Consider the following 18,586-nt stretch of genomic DNA (forward strand, 5'->3'; position numbering starts at 1 on the left):
AGGAAACGTCCTGCCTCTGCTTTATCCTTTGCAGTGAGTTCCAGGTCCTAAGCTTCTATGAGGTCGAGAAACTAGTCTGAGTTGTATTCCCAGCACCGGGCACAGCGCCTGGTGTACAGCTGATGCTCAGTAAACATCTGCTGAAACATCAGCTCCGTGGACCCTTGGGGATGGGATAACACTGCCCGCAGCTTCCAGCGTGTTTGGAGGCTGTGGGCCCTCACCCCGTGAGCCGGGCGCTGGGAGGGCGCACTCGGGCGACGGCCCCGGGGAACCAGGGCCACCAGGGGAAATGCACAGGAGCAGCGCGGCACACTCGTCCTGCTGTCATCTGCAGGCACACACCCTCCCCTCGGTGGGACGATGGTATCACCCTCACCACGGCCAGCACATCCACTCCCCTCCTCTGTGTACACAGACCCCACCGTCCCTGGGACCTACCCTCTGAAGCCGTCACGGTGCCGGTGGCATTGGCCAGATCCAGAAGGATGGAGGGGAAGGCTGGATGCAGGAGGTACAGGTGGTGAAGGCTGGGTGGCTCGGTTCCTAGGACGACATCCTGACAACAAGCACCAGTGAGAGCAAAGGTTAGTCCACACACCGGCGTACGATGTCACTCAGATGAAAGGGTGGTGGAGACGGTGGTGATTACTCATCCCTGCGATCCCAACTATGCGGGTGTGTTCGAGAGAAACTCCCACATACGAGAGACGTGTCATTTCCAAGAGCTGAAAACACTGATTAAACAAACACTAACTTCTTCAAACCACTAGAGCTAGAAGATGCTTTCTCGCTTATAAGAAAAAGAGAGGAAGAAAGGAAACGGGCATGCCCCAGGACAGAAACTGATGGGGGCCCTCGCAGTCTGGTGCCGACGGAGTATTAGGAAGAGGTTCTTCCCTGACAGCAGGCAGGGGGGCTTCGTGGAGGCAAAATCTGCATATTAAAAAAATATATATTGAGCCAAAGACATTTGCTTTCACTGGATATTGAAGCCAATCGCAAGAGTCAGGCTAAAAAAAAAATCACAAAAATCTTACCTGTTCCTGAAATAAACAGGAATGGACCAAACAGAACTCACTAATCGTAATATAAAAATTCCAAGGCCTGAGTGTCAATCTCCTGACCCCCGACAGCAGAAAAAAATGCACATCAGGGACTTCCCTGGTGGCACAGTGGTTGAGAGTCCGCCTGCCCGTGCAGGGGACATGGGTTCGAGCCCTGGTCCGGGAAGATCCCACATGCCGCGGAGCAACTAAGCCCATGTGCCACGACTACTGAGCCTGCGCTCTAGACCCCGTGAGTCACAACTACTGAGCCCACGAGCCACAGCTACTGAAGCCCGTGCGCCTAGAGCCCGTGCTCCACAACAAGAGAAGCCACCACTCGACACAACTGAAGTGAGTGTCAGCCCCGCTTCCACACTGTCAGCAGGGGAGGGGACACGTGTGCGGGAAGCTCGCGGTGCGCTCCCACCACTGTCACAGAGCAGGAGAGGGCTTTCCCACACACCTCAGTATCCCAGCACCGGCTCAGCTAACATGACAAGAAAAGAGCCCAACTCCCTCCTCACTGCCTATGGCATGGTGCCCAAACTCCTTAGCGTGAAAACCAAGGTCTTATGCCTTTCAACCCCAATCTGCCTTCCTTGGCCTCCTACGATTATATGCCTATGCACCCCACGCTCTAAGAACATCTGTGCAACAAACACATGCTTCACTTGACTTTACCTGACCTTGGCCAATCTTATTTCCCCCTTAGACGTCTTCCTCGTGAGCCCGTTTCCACACATTAAAACACTTCTTGTCTGGAGGTCCCCAACTTGATGCCACCTTGTTCAAGAAAAGCTCCCTAATCGCCCCCAACAAAATGACTACCCCCCTCCCTTTGTGCGTCCATCTAAACTTCCTATGTGCACCTCTATTACAGCATTGGTAATATGCCTTTGTTTTGTGCTCATTTATAGACACTTACATTTGAGAGTCATCTGATCCGAGCCCCTCATTTTATTAAAGGAGGAAACCGGGAAGTTAAATGGTAGGTAGATTGCCCACATTCACATGTCAGGGAACTGCAGAGTTAGGACAACCATTTATGGAAATCTGATCCGAAAGCCAGGGACCATATTAGCATCTTCATTAACGGATAAAGAGCACGAGACTCAAAAAAGTGAAGTCCTAGAGCACAGGGCTAATGAACGCAGGACTCTCCCTCTGTCAGGCTACCCGATCACCAGGGACCATCCGTCTTCTCCTGCAGAGGGCAGCACTGTTCCTAGTTTACCCCGAGGTCCCTGGCACACAGTAGGTGCTGGTCAGCTGTGTGTAACTGGACTAAATCAGGGTGAGTCTTACTCAAAATCCCCAGGCACCTTGTAGAGGTGGCCCCGTGCCTCCTCAACCCCGTTAAAGTGCTGCAGGACAGCATTCTCAAACCTGCCTTCCGTGTATCGGAGCTTCTCTCCCGTGGTCCCCCAGGTGAACCCTCACCTTCAGCCCAGCGTCCCCCCGCCCCTGCTTTGCCACCCTGCGGCCCCGCCCATTTCCGAAATCTCAGCTTATTCACCTCAAAGCCCAGCCTCAGCCCCCACGAAACCCTCCCTGCCCACTGCAGACCAGGCAAGGCAGCCCCGAGAGCTGCTGCCATCTGACAAAGTGACAGAGGGACCCTCCCATGCTCACTCACAGGATTGGGCGATGCAGCTGACAGCCCTTCAGCCCAGAAGAGGAAGACAGACTTCTGGTCCACAGCGGCTGCTGAGGTGGCCGGAGTTTCTTCCATGTGACACGGAATGCTGTAACTCCAAGCGACCATTCCAGAGTCCCCATCCACCACCATCACCTGCAAAAGAGAAGACGGTGAGCACAGGCCATCCTCAGAGAGACAGCGGAAAACTCACGCGCACCCAAACAAAAACCCATGGACACGCAAACACCACATACATTATTAACAGGCGGAGCTTACCAGATGCAAACAACGGGGTGTTCAGAGAGCGCTAAATAGCAGCTAGGCCCAGGACCCTAGACAGAGTCTAAAGGACTGCAGCCTTCCCAGGTGAGAAGGGACATTATAAGTCATCTCGGCCTCCTCCCGTCCTCAGATGAGGGGATGGAGGCTCGGGGACAGGAAGTGACGCTGATTATTCTGCGTTCAGGACAGTCCTGGACGGAGCAGACATCCCACCGTGGAGGGGCTGAAATCCGACCCTCATCCCTTCCCTCCAGCAATGCAGCTGCCACGATTACGATTACGGGGAACATGATTCGGCGACAGCTCTGTCCTGTCCCCTGAGCTAAAAGCTTTACAAGTTTGACTCTGTCGTGTGCATCCTGGCAGGTGCAGCTCAGCCCAAAGGGAGTCTCAAATTTAAAAGAGTATAGTCTGAACAGGCACAAAAACATAAAATTAAGAGAAAAATTCACTCCTTAGTTGCATCTCTCAAGGGATAATGAAGGGGATTAGATTTATAATCCCCGGCAACACTGGTATCTCCTGTCACCCCAAATACCTCACACCGCACAGTTCTAGAACAAAACAGCCTCTCCTTTGCCAAAATCCCCAAGAAACTCCCCCATCACCTCCAGCCCCAGCACCTCCACGGCCTCTCTCCTCAGTGTCTCTGCCCTGCACCTCCTTCGACAGTCCCTTCCCTGTGCCCCCAGCGTCCTGGGCCTGCCATTCTCTGCCCAGGATCAGACTCTGCTTCGCCGAGAGCAAGCAGAGGGGAAGCAGGCTAGCAGTCCAAGATTCCCTTCATTAGTCTCGGGGAGAAAAGAAGTCTAGAGACACTGCACTAAAACGCTTTAGCCAGTGACACATATTATTCCACTTAATCGTCACGACAACCCTATGAAGGCAAGTGGTCTTATTACTCCCGTTTCACAGATGCAGAAACTACAGCTGGGTGAGACTGTGTCATCTGCCCACGGTCACCAATTAGTAGTGGAGTCAGGGACTAAAACCCAAGCCTAAACCCTCAGCATCTCAGCTCTAAACCAACCCATATGTACCCTTCCTCCTTCATCCTGCTGGGAAAGCCAACGGACATTTCAGTCTCTACCTGAATCATCTTTGAAACACACTCAGACACTGCTTCCTTCCTGTCTGGCACTGCCTGAAGACGCTCCCCGAAGTGGTCCTTGTGTCCTCGGATCTGTCCCCTACTCATGACTAAATAACCCTAGGCTCTACGCCTCATCTGAATTCCGCGGCCTGGCTTTCAGGCCCTCCAGCAGCTGAGCGCGTCCTGACCACTCTGTTAGGAAGGCCCCTCTGCCCAGCCTCCTATATCCATCCAGCAAACCTCTTCTCTGCTCTCGTGACTCTGCACATCTAACGCCCAAATGACGGGAAGCATCTCTCGACACCCTTCCCTCCATCTGCTCCCCAAGTCCCTGTGGCATCGTGCGAACTTCCGTTCCAGCACTCACCACGACGTCCGAGGTACAGGCACCCCGGTGACTGAACCACACGAGGCAGTGGCTTGTTCTCATTGATGCTGTGTCTCCACAGCCATCATCTGCGCACCTGGCACAGAACCTGGCATACGTGAGAGGCAATGATTAAGTGTTTGTTGAAGTCACTCTCAGGGAACAGGGTACAATCGTATATAAATACATATTTCATGCTGAGGATAAACCAAAACGCTCAGTCGATTATAAAAAAAAAAAGAAATTTTAAAAACTCGAATTCTGCCTGTAACGTTAAAGGAATGAAAACTGTCTATCCAGTCATTAAATCCTTACGATGTACAACCTGACATAAAATCAGAATGACCTATGTGTGTCCTTGGAACACACCCTACCGTCTATCTCAGGGAGCTGGAGCCCCTGCCCCTGCCTGCCTGCCCACCCTCCTCCAGAAACGCAGTTCAGCTGCAAGGCTCTGCTCACCCTTCCCGCCTTTATGAAGTCCTCCGTAACATCCTAGCCACCCCGGCTAGCCCAGCTTCTGTGAAATCTAGGAGTACGTGTACTGAAGTGGTACATTTATTTATACCTGCCTTTCCCCATCAAGAGACTTCAGAAGGCTCCTGTACACTGAGAACCCAGAATGAACTGCGTAGGAAGGAGGGCAGCTAGCAAAGCTTCTGATGCTGTAGCGTTGAGCACTGCACTGTGACCTTTCATTTTACCCATTCTGCTAGACTCGGAGCTCTTTGAAGGAAGAGACCATCCTTTAGGCTCTTTTTATTTCTCACGATGCCTAGCGCAGGGCTGGACACCAGGTTTATACTGGATATATGTTTTGACTGATCTCGAGTCCCCAGGTTTTACCTTTTTCAGCCCAACTCCATTCGGTATCTGCAGAAGGAAGTCTAACGTCTCATCGTCCGTGAAATACCCAGGAGTAGGCTGGCTGCAAGTGAGAACAACGTGAGTGATCGGAAGTGAAGGAGAAAAAGAGGAGAACCTCACTCCTTCCCGCCCCCTCCCCTTGCACGAGCCCCAGATAGCGAGCAGTCATTCTGGGTGATTTTGAAAGGTGGGCAAGCAGAACAAGAAGCAGACGCGAGGAGCACACTGCCAACCTGCGCAGGCCTTGGAGGCTCAGGGTCCAGGAAGGTGTGAGGTTTTGCCCCTGCAGCAGGACAAGGCCTCGGTTGGTCGTGATCAGGAGGTCGCTGCTGTTGGAACCCGGCACCTTCACCGTCTGGAGGAGCTCCACCCCGTCACTGAGTTAAACAAGACCCCGACGGTTAGTCTCAGGCTTGAATGAGATGCCTGCCCTGCTTACTTGGGCTTTTCCTCTGGGCGTACATGTTTGTATAGACCCTTGCGTTTGTCTTCCACCAGTGTCTCGTCAGGCAGGGCGCTCTGCCATTCCAGTTGAATCTCCTTTTCTTGGTTTCTTTAGAAACCAAGGAGCCCTAGAAAATTCAGGCAAGTTCAGAAGGAACTGACAGGAGAAGCGCATCTCACACTGGATGCTCTGGGAAAGATAACAGAGCTGAGGACAGTGGCAGGGAAGGAGCCGGAGGTCGGGACAGGATGCTTGAAACTGTCATTAAGCTCGGACAGCTGCTCACGCTGTACGCTGCATCCAATTACTTCTCCCTCTGTACAACCGGGACCACTCTATGTAACATCTGTCAAATGCACGGACACAATGTGATACTGCCTGAGAAAATGCTAGAAAATGATTTGAAGCTTCTGGGAGGAAAAGAACGAAGACAATTATTACCCAGGCCTGGGGTGAAATGAGTAAAATCCACGGTAGATAACCAGCAACATGCTTTTAGTTAAGAAATAAACAAGAAAAAAAAATAAGATTTCATGGATGCTGCCCTTGCTTCTGCCAAAGTGATTCTTCAACTAAGAGAAAAATACGGGCGAAGAGTAAGGCCGATCCTTCAGCAGTTTTACAAGCAGTTGTGTTACATAAATCTATCTCCCTGCCTGCGGTTCCCCAGTCTCACCCTGCCCTGCTCTGACTGCCACGCCAAACAAATATCCTTCTTCGCCGCCCAGGTGCGAAGTGATCACACGCTATGGTCACCCACACGTAGACGCCAACGCTTCAAGTCACCAAGAGAAGAGCCCTTGGAACTCCCCTTAACCAGGTCAGAAGGTGGTACATGAAGGCCAGCACTGTTTCCCCCGCAAACGTCTGCCCACGTGTTCACCAGCCCAACCAGACGATGACTCGGTTTCACTGTGACGGGGCCAGACGGCTGCCCACCTGTAAATGTCAATGAGCTCAGACAGGTTGATGGATCTCCGCCTCTCCCAGTCGGGCTCGTCTATCTGCAGGGAAGGTGGTAAGCTGTCTCGATTTTGGGCCTGAACAAAAATGTCCCGCAGGGCGACAGCCTGGATATTTCCTAGCGACACAGAAGAACCAACACGGAGAAGGTGAACTTTACGGCATTTTCCCAGGGTGAGGATGGGAGTGAGAGACCCAGAGCCTGGGCAGGGGGATGGGTCCAACACAGCCCGCCCGGCCCAGCAGGGAACGAGTGGGGAAGTGCTTAAGTGGACGCTGGGCAGAGCTTCTCATTGGAGAAGAGTGAATGCCCCGCGGCAGGGGGCCCGGGCAGAGGAGGTGACAGAGGGCTGGTGTCAGTGACTCCAGGCTTTCTGACTCCAGGCTTTCTCTACGTCACATAAGAGGGCCTCACCATACACCCACGGGGACAGTAGCAAAAATGAGCCTTGCTTCTTACCAAAGCCAAACAGGATGTAGGCAGCCCCATTGGTGGTGATGTAAACCTGAGGGCCGATCAGGTTCCCCACTCCGACGATGTTGTACTTCACGGGTCGGCCCACGGGACTCCCTGTCCGGCCAGACACCAGCAGGAAGCACAGATCTGGCTGACGAAGTGAAAGACGGGTGTTGAATCCATAGGCGCCTAATCGTTTCCGAATCAAATCGTTTCTCTAGATAGGCACTGCTTGCTCATTAGCGAAGAGGTCAGAAACACCTCCCAAAGTTGGAAAACCCAAAGCCAAGCCCACCTCGTTCTATTTCCCTGGAGGTTAGAAAGTGGGGCAAGTGCCCCGTTCCCTTGTTAGACGGTAGCTCGGGGAAGTTCTCCAAAGCACAGTTGTTGCCTCAGTCTCCTGAGGCAAAGAACTCTAGCCTAGAGCTAAACAGAGTACAGCCGACCCCGGGTCTCTACCCCCATACTCAGAAATCCCCAGTAACATTTGGTCCCAGGAGAATCAGCGCAGGCAGTGTGCTCCCATCATGACATACACGTCTGGCCGGGCCACCATCAACCTCACTATCAAGCAGAGATCCGCAAACCTTTTCTGTGACGTGTCAGACAGTAACTATGTGACGTTTTGCCAGCCAGACGGTCTCCGTAGCAGCTACTCCACTCTGCCGCTCTAGCGTGAGAGCAGCCATAGATAATACACGAATGAGCAGGGTGACTGCGTCCCAATAAAACTTTATGAAAACAAACTGCAGGCCACAGTTCGCCAACCCCTGCGCTAGAGGATTTTCTTTTGGGAATAGAGTCACTGGTTGGGAAGTAAAAGGACTACATCGGTATCTTGACTTCAATAAAGCTGTTGACAGAGTTTATCATCATGAATTCTTACGGACAAGATAAAGAAATGTGGTTCTCAGTGTACCCCGAGAAAGGGCCAATGCCAACCCAGAGGGAGGTTCCAGTGGAATGTCACAGCACCCAGCTATTATCTCATTCCTGTTAATCATTCTTATCAAAGACCTGAATGAACAGAATTCAAGTTGATCACAAAGCTGAGAGCAATAGGTAATAGGCTGTTTGACAGACTGAAAATTCCAAAAAGTCTTAGACTGGAAGATGGATCAAAATCTGGAAGAAAAGATTAGGCCATTGATTAAGACGTGGGTATTTTATGGTAACAAGACTTATCGTGGTGATCGTTTTGAAATGTACAGAAATATCAAATCAGTAAGTCGTTCACCAGGAACTAACACAGTGCTGTAGGTCAGTTATACTTCAAAAACAAATAACTCATAGAAAAAGAGATCAGATTTGCGGTTACTAGAGGGAAGGATGGTAGGAGGGAGGATTGGATGAAGGCTCTCAAAAGGTACAAACTTCCACTTATAAGATAAATAAGTGCTAGGGATATAATGCACAACATGAGAAACATAATTAACACTGCTGTACGTTATATAGAAAAGTGAAGAGAGTCAATCCTAAGAGTTCTCATCACAAGGAAAAGATTTTTTTCTATTTCTTTAATTTTGTATCAATACGAGATGATGGATGTTCACTAAACTTACTGTGGGCACCATTTCATGATGTACGTAAGTCAGATCATTGTGCTGTACACCTTAAACTTATACGGTGCTGTATGCCACTTACAGCTCAATAAAACTGGAAGGGAAAAAATGAAAGAAGTAGGGAAAAAAGACGCGGGTATTTTAACGGGTTATAAACAAAAACTGATTCTTAGAAAGGCTATCACAGCCTTTGGCTGCATTTATAGATAAACAGAGTCTATATCAAAAGAAGCAACAATTTCCTTATGTTGATATAACTGGTTCTATTACAAATAGAATACTGTTTTCATTTCTGGGTACCATATTATAAAAGAGATACGGACAAGGTGTAGTGAAAAAAGAAAGAAATCAAGAAAGAGAGGGGTCTGGATCATTCTGCATGAGGCACAGTGCGAGAAATCGGGACTGTTTAGCCTTGAGAATGGCAGGCTGTAGAGGGACCAGGCTTCCAGCAAAAGGGCTTTCATGTAGAAAGAGGATTGGATTCAGAGTATTCTATGGAGCTGAAGCCGGCACCATGAATGGAAGCTATGAGAAAGCAGATTTCTCACCAGTAAGAATTTTCTAGAGTGGGCCAGGAACAAAATGGACTGTCTCACAAATCAGCACTATTGCCATCAGCCTGAGGACTCAGAGGGAATGGGTGCCAATGTATCTGGAACAGTGTATCAGCGACTGTAGCACAGTGTGAGAGGGTTAACTTCATGGCCTCTAAGGTCCCTTCCCACTGACATGCTAGCCCAGATCTGTTCTCTAACCCCAACCACGTCCAGGTGTCCCAAGCCCGCCTCACTCCAGCCCCAGATCTAAGAATGCCGCCCCTCTATATCACAGACCTAATACGTCTCATTCCTCCTTCCACATCTGCAGCTCAGAGCAAACACGTTCCTCAGGTTCTTTTTTGCTGGTATAGAAGTCAGAAAAGTCAGTATGAAGATGAAGCTACTGCTCTGAACCCACCACTTCTCCAAGATTTTTCTAGTCTTGCCTATCACTTTCCAGGCAGAATGGAGACTAGTCCATACCCCTCCCTCCACCGCCATATCCCCTCCCTCTACCACCAAAAAAGGCACGGAGTAGAAGCAGGTGAGAAGCCATTCCTGTAACAGAGCCCCCTTGCTAGGGAGGGTCCCTCAGTCAGACCTGAACTGTCATCCCATCCACCACCGCTGGCTAGAAGACAGATGTGATGTCAAGGCCAAGATTTTTAAACTTGTTCGGGACACACAAACCTGTTCACTGTCTTGCTATGCTTCTGCTAACCACCATAATTCCTTTAAAAAGAAACTGCCCTATTTGTAGTGAGGTGGATGGACCTAGAGTCTGTCATACAGAGTGAAGTAATTCAGAAAGAGAAAAACAAATACCGTATGCTAACACATATATATGGAATTTAAGAAAAAAAGGTTCTGAAGAACATAGGGGCAGGACAGGAATAAAGACACAGATGTAGAGAATGGACTTGAGGACACGGGGAGGGGGAAGGGTAAGCTGGGATGAAGTGAGAGAGTGGCATGGACATATATACACTACCAAATGTAAAATAGATAGCTAGTGGGAAGCAGCCGCATAGCACAGGGAGATCAGCTCGGTGCTTTGTGATCACCTAGAGGGGTGGGATAGGGAGGGTGGGAGGGAGACGCAAGAGGGAGGAGATATGGAGATATATGTATATGTATAGCTGATTCACTTTGTATAAAGCAGAAACTAACACACCATTGTAAAGCAATTATACTCCAATAAAGATTAAAAAAAAATAACCTATATGGGAAAAGAATCTGAAAAAGAATGGATATAATATATATGTATAACTGAATCACTCTGCTGTACACCTGAAAGTAACACAACATTGGAAACAAACTATACTCCAATATAAAATAAAAATTAAATTAAAAAAAAAAGAAACTCCCCATACTTTCCACTTTGGGACCTTCTGAGAATCACTCCCTGATGGATGTAATCATTAAAATGTTCCCCACTCCCAGGTCTCTTTCTTCACAGTGACTAGAATGAAAAAAGCTTATGTGAAGAATTCCTGACATTTTGGTTCAGTCTACTTTGAGACCAGTTGAAGAAAAACAAACAGAAAGGACCCCTAAAAGCGACTAGCCTTCGGAATTGTCCCTCACCGTCTATCTTCTTTTCTCTCACCTCACAAACGTAAAGTCTCGTCTGAGGCACTAGAGCAGGGCTCCTGAAACCTGTGACTGGTGGAGCTCTCTGAGTTAGTTTATGGTGCTCTTGACAGAAAACCGTACAGTCCTGATAGGTTTAATTCCATTCTAAAGAATTTTACTTGCAGATTCTGTAACTCCACTCCGCATATACATTACAAAAATCACAACCAGGTCTAGTAAAATTAAAATAAGCCACCAAATGAGGCACAACGATCGGGAGCCACATTTTCCCACAAATATTCCAGGTTGATTGTCGTCCACGAGCCTTTCCTGGCAGACTCACCCTAGACAGTCTGAGAAAAAGTCTAAGAGAAAGTTTGACAGAAGCTCTGAGAAAAGCTTCAGGAATAAAAACTTAAAATTGAGATAATTCTGTCCATTAATACATTCTTTCCTGTGATTTACGGGGAAAAAAAAAAAAAAAAAACTACTATTATTTTATCTGTGCAGAGAATAACTCGTTCCAGGTCACTGGAGTCCCAGCAAAGCATAACTGAGAAGCATAATTTAGGGACCACTGTACCAGAACCACAATCTGCAGGTACAGGTTAAACAACTCTTTCTTTGGGTGCTGTTGTCGCTACTTGTTTGACTTACAATTTTTTTCTCTCTATATCTTATGAGCTTTCTATCCGTCTGTCTCATTGTTTTATAGTTGCAATAAAAGTTCACTATGTATATAGTGAAACCAACAATGTGTGTGCTGGGTGGAAACAGGCACCACTCTGGGCATTTCATATATGTTAGTTCTAATTTTCATAACCATCCTGCAAGTAGGATAACATCCCCGCTTCACATACGAAATAACCAGGGCTGGGATGGGCTCTGTGGTTTGCCCAAGGCCACAGGGCAGTAGAGCAGGAAGTCAAACATAGACCTATCTGGCTCCCAAGCTCTGCCACACCGGTCAACGGAACCTGGAAAATGGGTTCATAATGGTAATTTACTCACTTAATCTCACAAAGAGAATTTATTTAAACCTAAGCCCTTGTAACGAGAAGGTTTCAAGCAGCGTTTCTAATAACGATACTAGGAAATGACCAAAGTTGACACTTTCCCTGTAAGAAACAAGGACCACCTAACACGGAGCATACCTGCAATTCCCCAATGACCAGAACTGCGAGATCTCTGATGCCATCTTCATCCAGGTCTGGCAGTACCACGCCTGGGGCAGCCAGGGTACCGTTGGGTAAGTAGTGTGGGTCTAAAGTCCAAATGGCTTTCCCTGGGGAAAGATAAGTACATTCATCACAATTAGGGATTTCTGCCTCTGCCAAAGGCAGATGCAATGCTCCCAGGCCAGAAAAGAGACTCAACAGGCTGAACGACAGACAGCAACTCATACACACTTTTTCCTTTCATTTTTATCTTACTGGGGAGAAATGGAGCAGGGAGTATGAACTGAAATCCTCAAGTATCTGGCTAACAAGCCCATGTAATAACTTCACACCTGGATTTTTTAGGTAACATGGACATGCTGAAGACTCTTTAAGAAAGAAGAGCCCACTTGTCTGGGATGGAGGAATTGATCTGTTAGAGATGATTCCAACTCCTAAGGAACCATCCAGGGGCAGCCAAACAGAAGCCCAACTCGCTCCTTCTACCACGTGTTCATATAAGTAGAGAAATCATAAAAGGTTTTCAAGATGAATTCAGTGCTGGCGTTAACTCACACAGAAATTCTTTTCACTCAGAGGAACCCCACTCCCAAACCCCAACCTTTACAACCAGGAAGGAGGCTATTGAACTCAGCTTCCCTCAGGTCGAAGGTTAACGGGCACACTGGAAGTATAAGGCTCTGTCATCACATTATATGTGATTCTCTCCCATTCCTTTTGTCACATGTCTGAATGTGATAAAAGAGGCCAAATCAACATGCCTCCACACACCTTAGCTTCTTCACTGGCATATTTTTCAGTGGTTAATGCCCAAGTTCACATATGAACCCTTGTATGTCAAATACTGAAAACAAAGAGAAAAAGCTCCATGGTCTTCTATACAAAGAACAGAGGAGGGAGATTACTTAGAAACTGAAAGCCTAGGGATACGTTCTGTTTGGATAACTGAGTTTAGCCCCATCCTATCACCAAGCAGGTTGAACCATGGATCTATTACTCACTCTGCTCAAACCCTTTCTCCTTATTTCCCTTAATATCTACCTTGCAGAGCAGGAAATCAGACCTCCCACCATGGGAGAGTGGAGTCCCTTCCCTACCAGACTGTTCTAACCTGAGATTAGACCTCCCAGGAACAGGGATCTCTTGTGGTCAGTGATCTTTTTTTTTTTTTTTAAATTTATTTATTTTTAGCTGTGTTAGGTCTTCGTTGCTGCGCACAGGCTTTTCTCTAGCTGCAGCGAGCGGGGCTACTCTTCGTTGCAGTGCGCGGGCTTCTCATTGCGGTGGCTTCTCTTGTTGCGGAACACGGGCTCCAGGCATGCAGGCTTCAGTAGTTGTGGCACGCGGACTCAGTAGCTGTGGCACGCGGACTCAGTAGTTGTGGCTCGCGGGCTCTAGAGCACAGGCTCGCTAGTTGTGGCGCACGGGCTTAGCTGCTCCGCGGCATGTGGGATCTTCCCGGACCAGGCAAGAACCCGTGTCCCCTACAGTGGCAGGCGGATTCTCAACCACTGTGCCACCAGAGAAGCCCCGCAGTCAGTGATGTTTACCTGATGTCGCGTTGAATGCACTGAGCATCTTGTGTGTCCCCGTCACAAGGCAGACGGTTTCGGCCACTCTCCCTGGCATTAGATCCAGACAGGTGATATCTCGGGCCTCCTCGGGGAGGGGACTAGACCAGAGCGTACTGCCATTCATCCCCGAAAGGCACACGAGGACAGCAGGTGGCCTTGAGACACCTAAAAGCACAAAAGAGATAAGAAAGGGCAGGAGGCAGAGGACATAAGAGGGAGAGATGAGCGGGGGGCTAGAAAACCAAAAGGAAATAGAGGTAAGGCAGCAGCTCAGACCTGGGCGCTCAGCTCCCTCCTGTATTTCTGGCGACAAGGTCTGCAAACAGAGTACCTGTCACATCTGTTCAACACATCTCTCATGTAAGACGACATCCTGCAGGCAACCCGTGTGCACCTCTGCTCTCCCAACACACTTGTTGACGAGTCTGTCACCTTAGCCCCTGCTAAACAGGGATATCCTTAAGGCTAAAGCCTGTCACGTTCGTTTCTGCATCCTCAGTGCTTTGCAAAGCGCCGAGCATATCCAGCAGCCAAGTGCTTCCTGAATAAAAGGAGCAACATCAAGAATATGGAAAAGGAGGGGTTGCAAACAAACAAAAAAACGGGAAGCAAAGCTAGGCTCAGAAAATTGACACTGATCTAGAATATGTATAGAGCAGGAAGCAAAGTACCTGAATTCTAATCATCGCTAGCAAATGCTCCCTGAGAGCAGAAAACAATCTCTTAAAAAATAAACCTGGGGAATAAAAAAGGTAATGAAGAACCTAAGGGCAAGACAGGAATAAAGACACAGACCTACTAGAGAATGGACTTGAGGATATGGGGAGGGGGAAGGGTAAGCTGTGACACCGTGAGAGAGTGGCATGGACATATATACACTACCAAACGTAAAAAAGATAGCTAGTGAGAAGCAGCTGCATAGCACAGGGAGATCAGCTCGGTGCTTTGTGACCACCTAGAGGGGTGAGATAGGGAGGGTGGGAGGGAGGGAGATGCAAGAAGGAGGGGATATGGGAACATGTGTATATGTATAACTGATTCACTTTGCAGAAACTAACACACCATTGTAAAGCAATTATACTCCAATAAAGATGTTAAATAAATAAATAAATAAATAAAATAAACCTGGGGACTTCCTGGCGGTCCAGAGGTTGACTCCACACTTCCAATGCAGCGGGCATGGGTTCGATCCCTAGTCAGGGAATTAAGATCCCACAAGCCGAGTGGCACAGCCAAAAAGTGAAACAAACAAACAAAAAACCCTGAAGGTTATACTTAGCAAAGATCAGGAGGTCCTCCTGGTCTAGAGTTCCAGCGAATCAGCTGATCTGGCCCCAGTCAAGAAAGACTACTTGGGCAACTTAATACCTAGCTGGCAAAGGAGTCGAGCAGCTCGCCTCTTTAACAAACAATCCTTTATGTCACTCAATTAACCTATCAGAATAATAACTTTCTCTCGTGCCAGTTTCACATCCACTTACAGGATAGGGATACGGCCCACCTCACACACTTCCACTTTTCACTTCTAGCAACAGCTGGTAAGGACAAGGACATGTTAGAGCTTCATTGTACCTGTTCCTCAGAACTGCTAATTAAACATACAACCTAAAAACAAGTGACAAACTGGTTTGCCCTTTCAGACCTTGTTGCCAGAAGCAGCGGTTTACATGACAAATCTCAGCGATGTATGTTACCCCCCGGACTTCCCCGGGATGCTCTGATTAATAGACTGTGCTGTCCTCCCTCCTTCATGACCCCATCGACTCCACATCAGTTGCGTGACTCATCTTTTTCCCGGTGGTGATGGGTCATCCCTTTCCCTTCACACCACGACTCCATGAGGCAGAGACCGCACTCCTCTTGTTTAGCTCAAAAGAACCAGTGCAGCTCTACGTAAGGTGCACAGCAGGTTGTTGGATGAATGAACAAATGAACAAACAAATAAGAAACACAATCCTCCTCATGTTCAGTGGCACAGATCTTTGAACCCACTGGCTGGGGCTATGGGCACAGCAATTTGACATAAGGGTCAAGGGCAGGAACGCCAGAGTCTACCGGCTATACCGTTTGGATCCCAGCTCTACCACTACCAGCTGTGAGACTGATCAAGTTCCTTCACCTCACTATCCCTTAGTTTCCCCAACTGCAAAAGGGGATAATAATATTAGTCCACATTATAGGTACACCGAGGGATAAATTCATTCATAATATGTTATGTACTTACAACAGCGCATAGCACATACAAAGTACCATGTGTTAGTTAGCGTTATTATTGCTTTTATAATCTATAACCAAATCAGGCTGGTCCATATTGCGTCCCAACTCATGGCCTTGCCATCATGAGTCCTGATATGTAGCAAACCACGTAAAATACCAAATGACTGAAAAAAATCTCTAAAAGTGGATGGGGGAAATTTTTACTTCAAAGGCTTATGAGTCATAGGCAGAAAAAAAAACATAATTAAGGTTGAATCATATAAAAGTCAATTTCTAGGCTGGAGGTTCTTCCCATAAACGAAGCTATGCCCAAATTGCTTCTGCATATTGTGCAAGCCCCAGAAAGGTATTTCTAATAACGTCAGAGAGGCATGCAGCCTAGAATCCTCTATAACATACCTAAATGTTTATTCCAAGGCCTGAATGATTAAAAAACAGTTGGTAGGCCATCCTCAGCCTCAAACCAGAGTTCCTGTATCAGTTTACAGACTTCAGTTCGAATGCACTTAAATGGATGCTGCAGGACAAACCAAAAGCCCCCATGTACCTATAATGAAAATGCAACTTTTTTTTTTTTTTTTTTTTTGCAGTTGACTTGTATCGGCTGGGGTCCCAAAAAAGCCCAGCTCACTCAATTAGGGTAAGTTGTGGAGGTTTAATAAAGAGACTGTTTACAAAGATGTGGTCGAGGTGTAGGGAAACCACAAGAGATAGTACAGCCCCTCAGAACTGTTGCCATGCCCAGGCCCAAAGAGACAGGGGGAGGAAGCATTTCCTGGAATTGAGAAAAAGGAAGTCCTGTAAGAGGACCACCTTGAGAGAGGCTGTGACCTCTGATCAAGGATGTAGCCAGCCTGAGGTGGCCTGGGCAGAGGGGAGCCAGGGGAATAAATACCCGCTGGTCACTCTCCTCCTCTCCTCTAGCTTCTGGCCTGTGCTCCCCATTGGCCAAACCCTGTGGAAGTCTGCAGGCCTGGGACCTGACGTAATGTGTACGGGTCAGGCTCCCATCCCGCGGGGAGCAGGATGGAGAGCAGAGATGGAAGAGCAAACAGACGGGGTCAAAGGAGACACCCAGCCAAGAGGTATGTGTATAAAGACACGTTAGAACGTGAGCAAAAGCTTTCTGCCAGGGAGGGGAAGGTAGATAGAGTCTATGTCTATCATCATCGAAGAGGCCAGGGAGAACCGACTCAGAGAAAACTCAAGCAACCTAAGTGCTGGCGCTGTTCAGGGCAGGCGTGCGGCCAAGGAACCTCCTCCCTGGGTCTCAGGTTGGTCCCTGGACCGGGGCGCCCTCCAGCTCTCATGCTCTGTGATTCCCTGAACCAGGCGTTATGTACACGCAGGAGCCTCCCGACGAGGCCCATCGCGTGTGCCGGATCCCCGAGGGCTTTCTCCTCACTGCAGCCCGCTCAGGGGGAGCCCCAGCACATCCTCTGAGCTCACACCCTCCGCTCAACCAGCTTCTCCCGCCGAGGCCTCCGAAGACACCCTCTTACCAGCGGTGCTCCCATTCCCTGATGTCACGAAGGAGAGAAGCACGTCGCGCAGGCCGTCTCCGTTCACGTCCGCCAGGTCCAGTGGAGACAGGTCCCCACCTGATGGACACATGAGAAACACAGGGTCTGCGGCAAGTTACACAGACCAGCTCCCTGCTCCAGGCTGGAAAGGGAATGCTCCGTAAAAACCAGGCAGACTTCTGGGTCCTAGATAAGATACACAGACCCACTTCTGCCTGTGCCTCTCGCCAAGGACAGCTGGAATCCCTGGGCATTAAACATAAAACAAACATGAGAAGACTCTGGAAGGCAGAGAGAAGGCAGACCGGCTGGGGACAGCAAGACCCAAGGAAGGACAACTGGTCGCTCCCCTGGGTTTTCTTTGGCCTCATATCCCAGACAGGGGGCTGCGGAAGCTGGCGACCCAGAAATGCCAACAGGGACACAAAGAAGGCCCCAGAAGAGCTGGTCCCCAGCCAAGGGACAGGAAAGGCACAGCCTAGCAGGACAGAAAAGTTTTCCACAAGAACTGCTCGACTCCAACCAAACGCCACAGACAAAACTGTGGTCCCAGCCAGCCCCATAGCAAAGGCCAAGAGGAAACCCTTGCCGGGCTGTAACAAGGTCCCTCTCACCCCACCAGGGTCAGGTCAGAGAAGGCCGGGTGGGGAGGCTGGACTCCCATCCCCACCTAGCAGCACTCAGGCCTCCATACACGAGGGAAGCCTACGGTTCTATCCCCACCAAGCATTAACGGGGCAGCTGCCCAGCCCTGGAGTCAGCAGAGGCCTGATGGGAGCCTGCACCTCCATCTCCACCCAGCAGTGACAAGGTAGGTAGTGTCATGCCCCCCCACACACACCTCCAAACAGTGTGGAGTCAGAGGATGCTTGCCAAATTCGGAGAGACCTCACGCATGGCTAGTGGAAGTGTAAACTGGTACAACCACTACGGAAGATAATTTAAGAGAAACTCCTAGGGCTGGACATGCACATACCCTGTAACCCAGCCATTTCACCCCCAGGTTTATGCCCTAGAGAAACCCTTACACACTCCAACAGGAAACATGCACAAGAATCTTCTCAGTGGCATTACTTATTTTTTAAAAAACAGAAGTCACGGGCTTCCCTGGTGGCGCAGGGGTTGAGAGTCCGCCTGCCAAGGCAGGGGACACGGGTTCATGCCCCGGTCTGGGAAGATCCCACATGCTGCGGAGCAGCTGGGCCCGTGAGCCATGGCTGCTGAGCCTGCACGTCCGGAGCCTGTGCTCCGCA

The 18,586-nt window shown here is 49.0% G+C and overlaps 1 protein-coding gene across 1 annotated transcript in view; it reads right to left on the bottom strand.

Moving 5' to 3' along the window:
- The window catches only part of FAM234B (family with sequence similarity 234 member B), a 36,201-nt gene that overhangs the window by 4,358 nt on the left and 13,257 nt on the right, over positions 1-18,586 (bottom strand). Inside the window, exons 3-11 of the mRNA XM_027129554.1 lie at positions 17,313-17,411; positions 13,570-13,758; positions 11,996-12,126; positions 7,166-7,313; positions 6,682-6,823; positions 5,531-5,674; positions 5,277-5,358; positions 2,686-2,841; positions 442-559 (exon numbers count right to left, since the gene is read on the bottom strand). Of these exons, the coding sequence (XP_026985355.1) occupies positions 442-559; positions 2,686-2,841; positions 5,277-5,358; positions 5,531-5,674; positions 6,682-6,823; positions 7,166-7,313; positions 11,996-12,126; positions 13,570-13,758; positions 17,313-17,411 (1,209 nt within the window). The remainder of the gene's footprint in view (positions 1-441; positions 560-2,685; positions 2,842-5,276; positions 5,359-5,530; positions 5,675-6,681; positions 6,824-7,165; positions 7,314-11,995; positions 12,127-13,569; positions 13,759-17,312; positions 17,412-18,586) is intronic.

The sequence above is a fragment of the Aethalodelphis obliquidens genome, unplaced genomic scaffold, assembly GCF_003676395.1.
Source record: "Aethalodelphis obliquidens isolate GAN/ISIS:26980383/991018 unplaced genomic scaffold, ASM367639v1 scaffold36, whole genome shotgun sequence".
Classification (NCBI taxonomy): Eukaryota; Metazoa; Chordata; class Mammalia; order Artiodactyla; family Delphinidae; genus Aethalodelphis; species Aethalodelphis obliquidens.